The 8,479-nt window shown below is 32.7% G+C and overlaps 2 protein-coding genes across 2 annotated transcripts; one reads left to right on the top strand and one right to left on the bottom strand.

The window, feature by feature from the left end:
* The first annotated feature begins 436 nt into the window (after positions 1-436).
* Positions 437-3,753, top strand: LOC143530051 (uncharacterized). The gene is made up of 7 exons (XM_077025686.1): positions 437-747; positions 864-895; positions 1,662-2,483; positions 2,567-2,632; positions 3,026-3,224; positions 3,308-3,601; positions 3,633-3,753. The coding sequence occupies exons 2-6, from the start codon at positions 893-895 to the stop codon at positions 3,370-3,372; spliced, it is 1,155 nt and encodes a 384-aa protein (XP_076881801.1). The 5' UTR covers positions 437-747; positions 864-892; the 3' UTR covers positions 3,373-3,601; positions 3,633-3,753.
* Positions 3,616-6,847, bottom strand: LOC143530053 (ras-related protein RABE1c-like). Its single transcript, XM_077025687.1, has 8 exons — positions 6,698-6,847; positions 5,819-5,891; positions 5,633-5,733; positions 4,878-4,943; positions 4,693-4,790; positions 4,531-4,593; positions 4,366-4,458; positions 3,616-3,872 (listed from the first exon to the last, which is right to left on the bottom strand). The coding sequence occupies exons 1-8, from the start codon at positions 6,768-6,770 to the stop codon at positions 3,789-3,791; spliced, it is 651 nt and encodes a 216-aa protein (XP_076881802.1). The 5' UTR covers positions 6,771-6,847; the 3' UTR covers positions 3,616-3,788.
* Between the last annotated feature and the right edge of the window lie 1,632 nt (positions 6,848-8,479).

The raw sequence follows: 8,479 nt of genomic DNA, 5'->3' as shown, positions 1-8,479 counted from the left end.
AGTGGTATTTTCCGGTTTGGTATATTTATTAAACTATTATTTGATGTTTAAAGTTTAAATTTGCGTTAAGAGTAATTCGTATTTTCCGGTTTGTATGTTTATTGTGATTATAACCTATTAAATGTTAGAAACAGAAAAATAGGAAAAGTTTTTATGTTTATTTCGGATTATTCGAATAATTTCCGGTTATTCGGATATTATCCGAATCCGTCCAAATTGAATTCGGATATATTTGGATCGGATAAGAATATTCTTAATTCGGATTTCGGATAGGGTCCAAAAATTTTCAAATCCGAATAACCCGAATAATCCGTTATCCGATCCAATGAACACTCTTATTCCCGAGTCTTATTAAAAGAAAGAAAGAAAAGGAAATATAAAGAAAAAAGTGAAGTGTAAAACCATATAGTGAAAAGTAAAATATAAAAACTTCAAAGACAACATCTCAAACTTGGAGGTCTAAAATGTTCACCTCTCCATAGTCGCATAAACTCATCATAGACCCCACCACTCAATCCAACGGCTGCGATTGGAACAATCTCGTAGGGTCAGTCGTTAGACTAACACCATACGATCACTCCCATTCTAAAGAAACAAAATAATCCTGTGCTTCTCATCCACCCACCGTAACTATGCACCACCAAAAAACCTAACTTTTATTTTTAACTTGTCAATCGCCGGCCAGTCGCCGCCGGCAATGGATCTCACTTACAGTTAACCACATAGATCACCACCGTCTGTTTAAAGGTAAAATTAATTTTAAAAATATTAAATTTTAGTTATGATTTAGGGTTTGAAACTTAACTGTTCAATTTTATTCTTTTTAATGACATTGACAGTGATAAATTTTATCTTTTTTGTAGCTTGAAGAAGAATATTAATCAACATAATAATGGTATGTTTTTATTTTGTTTACTCTGTTTGATCTTTTTGTTTTTTTTTATGTATGTGGTGATTGTGATCCTGTGTATGCATTTTAGGTGTTTGATTATTTGGTTTATCAGTAGGTCAACTAAATTTATGTACTTTGTAAGATTTTACTTGTTAATACTGTCTGAGCATTTGAACACCTTAAATATGTTGTCAATTGGTCAAAGTCAAAGAAGTTTTTCGATAAGTATATTTTGTATTTTGTTTCATAACTAGAATTAAAACAAAACTTAGTGACTCTACGCGAATTCGGTCGATTTATGTCGCGTTCGTTACAGTACCAGAACTAAACAAAAAAAAATGACATTCGGTTGGTTTTCGTTGCGTTCGTTACAAACCAGAAATAAAACAAAAAAGTAACCTTGCACCAATATGGTGTTGCCAAGTAGCCAAATGGTGCATTGCGACACCAAAACCCTCAATTATATATATTAGTAATTACAAGATTTTTTTATGAACTTATGATCATATGAATACCTTAATTGTGTTGTCAATTGATCAAACAAGTTTTCCAACAATTATACTATGTAGTTTGATTAACAAGTATAAGTTTTTTTTTGTTATGAATTTTATGTTCCAATCGTTTCACGACAAATTAGTACTCTATGAGCATTTGAAGTTTTGAACACCTTAATTGTGTTGTCAAGTGGTCAAGCAAGTTTTTTGACAATTATATTCTGTAATTTGATTAACAATAATAAGTTTTTTATATGATTTTTTTCATGATCCAGTCGTTCCACAACAAGGGATTTTGGATGGGAAAAGGCGACGGTGACGCATTATTTGGTAACTCGTCACGGGTAGAATCAAAACGAGACCATCAATGGTTTACTGATGCAACCGAAACTGAGTTATTCCCTAACAAACGACAAGCCATTGAATCCCCAAATAGCAAATCAATATCCGGAATTCCAATCAGTCACTTGTCATGGGACAATGTTTCCGCCTTCCAGTCACCACCAAATCAGCTCATTGACCGATTGTTAGGGTCTCCTGTTGGGCCTGATAACGGGCCCATGAATAGAAAGATGGTCCATGATCAAATTCCCGGGTCGGTAGTCGGGTTATCAATGTCTTATGGTATTGAAGAGCCCGAGATTAGTGTGAACTATGGTGGGGTTAGAAAAGTCAAAGTCAACCAGGTCAAGGATGTCGATAATGGTGTCAATGGAGCTGGTGCATCAAACGAGAACAATTTCATAACAATCGGGCCTAACTATGAAGATGCTAATGTAACTTTAATGGGTCATTCTTTTGGTGGTTTTCAGGATGAATCTGAGATTGACACGTTGAGTAGGTCAACAAATGGCTATTATGGGAAAGACATGAACAATTATGGGTTGTCGTTTGATGTTAATACGTTGGAGACTCCTGGTATTAAGGAATTTGATGCGGTTGAAAATACGAATCAGGTGGTTAAATCAAAGAATAAAACGGAAGTTAAAGCGGTTAAAAAAGAAGCGCCTAATAGTTTTCCTTCAAATGTTAGAAGTTTGATGGCTACTGGTATATTAGACGGTGTTCCTGTGAAATATGTTTCAGTGTCTAGAGAGGTAAACAAAGTTTTTATTTATTTTAAGTTTTTTTATAAAATGTTTATTGTTTCTAAGGAATAGTGTTTTTTTAACATAAGCAGGAGCTCAGGGGAATTATAAAAGGATCTGGTTACATGTGTGGCTGTCAATTATGTAATCAAACTAAGGTGAAAATTTTGTTTATTGAACATTCGTTCGTTCATTTATGTTCGTGAACTTTTGTTTTTATTCTTAGTTGATGTGTGTTTAGGTTTGTTCAATTATATATTTCATTAAATTTTTAGACCCTCTACAATTTAGTCTACTTTTATTAATTATTTAGGGCCGCTGATGTTCACGTCCAATTTTAACTGGTGTTCGCTTGTTATTTTTGTTCAGTTATGTCTGTTACAAACAAACATAAACGGACACGAATACACTCATTTTCTTCGAACAAACACGAACAAGAAAACTTTTTATTTAGTTATTTGTGTTTCATCATTTGTTCGGTTAATATAAACTAAATTAACTGACGGTTACAGATTCATTTTAACTAAGTTAGCTGTTCTTTTTTTTGTTAGGCGCTGAATGCTTATGAGTTTGAACGTCACGCTGGTTGCAAAACAAAGCACCCGAACAACCACATATATTTTGAGAGTGGGAAAACGATATACCAAATAGTACAAGAGCTGAGAAACACACCTGAGAGTTTATTATTTGATGCAATACAGACTGTAACGGGTTCCCCGATCAATCAAAAAGCGTTTCGCAGTTGGAAAGGTAAAATTAATTTTACATCAAGTAGACGATTGAAATTCATTTGATGTTATTTATGTGTAGTTTTTTTACTTTTGTTTTTCCAGAGTCGTTCCAAGCAGCCACTCGTGAACTTCAACGGATTTATGGGAAGGATGAATTGAATATATAGTAGTAGTTCGTATTAGGTTTCAGGGCGTGTTTAATACAAAAACCATAAAAATAACGAGATCGACATAAGCATTTGTAAGTTACAATTGTTTATGTGGTTCTCCATGGTTATGGTGTGTTTGTGAATGATTTTAGTAATGTACTTTGACATGTATATGAGTTTGTTTGTGTATAGGGTTTGTGATTGAATGACATTATTTAAGTTACAATAATAAGCAGTTTTTGCCAAGGTTTTACTTTTTTGAGAACAAATGCCAAAAGAAAAGGTGTATTCATATCCTGAGTTTTAATAAAACAAAAAGAATGGAAAACAAAAAAATGAAACTTAATATGCTCTCACATAACACAAAGTTTGAAAAGAATGACAAATAACTCCAGCCATGCACGCATCATCATACTGTCACGAGCCATGGCGGTTTAAGAACCACAACAACTTGATTTCTGGGCGGCTTGACCATTTGCGCCTCCACTCTCTGGTTGATTAATCTTAATTGTCGATGGCTGTTAAATACAAAACATAAACATCTGAAATAAGATCATTGTGAAATGTAGGGATGTTCACAGTCTGATTTATAAAAAATTTTAGACCAAAAAACTATCTACTCTTGTGAAAAATAGCAAACCAAACTAAACAGACTGTTAGATGGGTCTATCATACTGGCAAAAACAGTTTGTTTGGAATTTGGATGGCTTTAACAGATCTTTAAAAAAAGCTGTTTTCTTGTATTATAACTTTATAATCTTAAAAATATAAATTTGATTAATGTATATGCATAACATCTTTCTAAAAGAACTAAATATATAAAAAAGGTAACCAACCGGTTCCAAGTTTCAAACGGTTCAACACCGCTAAAGTAAACTGTAAATGTGAATCGAATTGTATAAATCTTAAACCGACCAATTTGCTATGAATCAATGGTTAGTTGGTTTTAAAGTTTTATAAACACTTGTGGTGAAATGCAATGATTTACAAAAAATACTGGTCCACAAATACCTCGGGCTTGGTGTCGGTTTCTGAAAGTCTTTGCTTTATGTCTGTCGCTATTGATAAGAAAACTTGCTCCACATTAAGGTTCGTTTTTGCACTCTGTGAAAACAAAACACAAAAGGTTATTTCTGGCCATCAAGTAAAGTATAAACATATGAATGATTTACTTACGGTTTCAAAGAATTTGATGCCATACTCGTCAGCTAGTGCCTGACCCTTTGCGGTAGGAACAGCCTACAAAATAACGCGATAATTAACCTCAAATTTCAGCCCTCAGGAACTTTAATATAAGTAAATAAAAAGCATAAATATAAAAAAAATTAAAAAAAATACCCTCTTGCTTTCATCCATGTCAGCCTTATTGCCAACAAGGATCTTGTTGACATTATCAGAGGCGTGTTGTTCAATGTTGCGAATCCAGTTTCTTATGTCTGTCGACGGACGACAATTGATTATTAAATCAAAGATAAAGGGGAACTGATAAGCAAATAGTAATGAGACGGTGAGAAAATTCTTACTGTTGAAAGATGATTCGTCCGTAACATCATACACCAACAATATGCCCATAGCACCCCTATAATAAGCTGTAGTTTTCGAGGAAAAAAAATTTATACACTTTTTTTTTGAATGGCAAACTAAGTCACTCCTATAATCACCTATAACCTTGCAAGATTTAAACCTCCACCTCTAGGACAGAGGAGAGGCATCTTACCACCCCACCAAGGACCGCAGATCATGTAATCCATTTTAAGTAACTATTGACATTTTAATAGGTATGCAATAAACTTATAAACCTTATGCAACTCACTTGTTTTGTTCTTAAATCTAAGGAGGCTAGAGGTCTAAAAATAAAAGTGTAATCAGTGACTAGTAATTACACCTTTTTATAGCATCAAAAAGATATCGATAAATGAAACCAATTGAAAATTTGATTGTCATTTACAGATGTCATCATTTTAAGTAATTTTAATATAACGAGGCATTTGAGAAAAAAAACTTACAAGTTAGATACCATTAATTCAAATTTACACCCCTTATATTATGACCAGTTATTTAGTTAAATATCATTGAAATTTTAAATAAATAAACACACATATAGAATATGTATGATAAAGTTTTTTAGTTTTTTTCTTTTTGACAAATTTCATTTAGTAAGCTAATATAGGATAGGTTTAAACTGGAAAGAAGTCAAGAACTGTGTATTACATGGGGACTAAACTGGTGGAACAAATATAGCATTATCTACTAGACTAGAATAGATCCTGAAACATACCAGTTGTGATTGTGCGGAACCGCTCCTGACCAGCCGTATCCCAGATTTGGAGTTTAATCCGTTTGCCATCAAGCTCAATCGTTCTTATCTTGAAATCAATCCTGTTGAAAAGATAAAATGCCGCAAGTGTTGAGAAAAAGGTAACATTGTTTACGCAGAAAAAGATGAATAAAGTCATAAACTCACCCGATGGTAGTGATAAAACTTGTAGTGAAAGAACCATCAGAAAACCGCAAAAGAAGACAACTTTTTCCCACGCCTACAAGTAAAAAAAAAAGAAGAAGAAGAACGGATATTTATCAATTTTCACTTGGAAGTTGGAAGTAACTCAAAGTTAAGCATACAATACACTTACCATCTTCTTTTATTACGCGAGTTCAATGCAAAACCTAAAAGTCAATGCAAGTATAAGACTTGCAATTTGAAGACAATTTCATCTCAACCACACAAAGGTGTGAAAATCAGTTTACATATATGACCTTGCAATTTGTAACAGGTGTGATGAAAAGACTAACCGGACTCGTGTTCTTAGTTCTTATTGATATATCTTAAAACACAATTTTCTAACAATCCACCAATGGAAAATTAGAATTCGATAACAAGTTTTGGATAAAACTTGTCATGAATCATGATCAACCACAAATAACAAATTTTCAAGCATCAAAGCACAAGTTCTAAATTAAATGCAGCTAATTTCCGCCCATATCAATAACTGAAAATGCATCAGGACTTGCACTTCGAAATTAATCATCACTTGGAAGTAGCTCAAACTTAAGCATATTATTATCGCCCAATCCTACACTTGTAATCATCAGGACCAAATTATAAGCATCAAATCACAGATTCTACACTTAAGCTAATCCCGCCTACAAAATTATTATTATTATTATTATTATTATTATTATTATTATTATTATTATTAAAATAAAATCAAACCTAGATCCTAACAAAACACACCTTGAGTTTGCTCTTTGTCATTTCAATATAAGCATACAAGTCAATACAAAACTAATAATAATAAGTGGTGAAATATGATTTGAATATAAAAAGAGAATTAGAACTGACCGCTATCACCAATCAAAAGGAGCTTAATAAGGTAATCATAATCTGCTCGTGCCCTAGCCGGTGGAGCAGCCATTTGCAAACAATATGTATATATATATGTCTGTAACAAGAATAATCAAATCACCAACAGATTCACCATTGAAACTCGAGAAATTGAGAGATTATTATTATTATTATTACCTTAAAAGGAATTTAGAAAAGAAATGATAATAATAATAATAATAATAATAATAATAATAATAATAATAATAATAATAATAATAATAATCAAGACGAACAAGACGGTTGGCTAAGATACGCCGCTTCTCCTTTGATTGTTAAAAGCGCAATATAGCAAATGTGGAGTAAAGGAATGAACGATGAGGGGAGAAAGGTTCCGGTGGTGTTGACGCGTACAAGATTAACATTAATTTAAAATATGAGATATCGATCGAGTACGGATATTTGAGATAACAGCTATAGCAGTGAAATATCGGTAGGATATCGTTATATAAAATTCATATATATATAACAAGTGTCGAGTTATAATAAGAAGATTAGTTTTCCTATGAAGGATATGAAATAATCTTGTCCATTCATTTAATAATTAAATGGTTGAGATTAGATTAGAGAGATCATCAAGTGTTAAACAAGGGTAAGGGCATAATAGGGATAACACATTTGTTGATTTTCTCTCTCCACATGCAAAACACATGTCAAATACCCCCATCATTTTAAAACGTTCATAACCTTTTTATGCAACATTTTTTTTTCAAAACAATTTCACCATAAAAACAAGTGTTTTTTATCTTTTATATGAGTACCATATTGCTTTATAAAAATAAAAAAAAATTCGTGGGTTTTTACAAAGTGTGTTTTACCATAATTGTGTTTTACAAAATTGTGTTATACAATTGTGTTTTATTTTTTCATAATGTTTTTTACATTGTGTTATTTAATTGTGTTTTTGTCATTGTGTTTTTATTTTCATAGTGTTTTTTTCCATTGTGTTTTTTACATTGTGTCTTTTTCATTGTGTTTTATTTTCCGGCGAAATTTTCAAAGACTTTTCCGGCAAGGTGGTGACGGTAGGTGGCGGTGGCGGTGGTGGTTGTAGGAGATAAGTGAAAATTAAGTGGGTTTTTGAAATTAAATTAAGTGGGTTTTCAATATTAAGGTATTAGACAAAAATACCCTTCTTCCGAGCTTTCTTAGGAAAATCAAACTTCTTATTTGATCTTTTCTCTATATAACAATTTAACACTAATAATTCAATATAGTCTCCTACCATGAACGAATTAACCTATTGTAAATTGCAAAACACTAACAATTCTAGCAAGAGTTAAGTCTGTGGCTTGTTCAATTACGCAACTTTAGTACCAATTTTGAATTTATTGCAAATGACTACCTCAATATTCTAAAACTTGTCATTTTAATACTTTATTCTAACTCCATCTAAATTTGTCCGTTAAGTCAAGGGTAGTTTGGTAACTTCTTTATTATATTTATTTTTTACCTTTTCTTTTAAAGGTCTTTCCCCTTTTAATTCTTTCAATACCCTAAGTCCCCCTTTTGGTCCAGATTGAACTTAAACCACCATTGAAGCTCATGCTATGATGCCACCATCAACTACTAGTAACCACAGTACCCCAGACCAACTCTGACAGCCATCCCCATCCTCACGGCAGCAGCAGCGTCACCTCACTCCATCTACTGTAACGCCATATCGCAACATCACCATAGCTCCACCGTACATCTTCTCTCTCAGCTCACTCTCTCAACAATCTCTCTATTAAAACCACC

This window comes from Bidens hawaiensis, unplaced genomic scaffold (genome assembly GCF_021521415.1).
Source record: "Bidens hawaiensis isolate Kalapana, Puna unplaced genomic scaffold, B.hawaiensis_p1.1 tig00008819_1, whole genome shotgun sequence".
In the NCBI taxonomy this organism is placed as follows: Eukaryota; Viridiplantae; Streptophyta; class Magnoliopsida; order Asterales; family Asteraceae; genus Bidens; species Bidens hawaiensis.
This window is presented reverse-complemented; position numbering and strand designations above follow the sequence as displayed.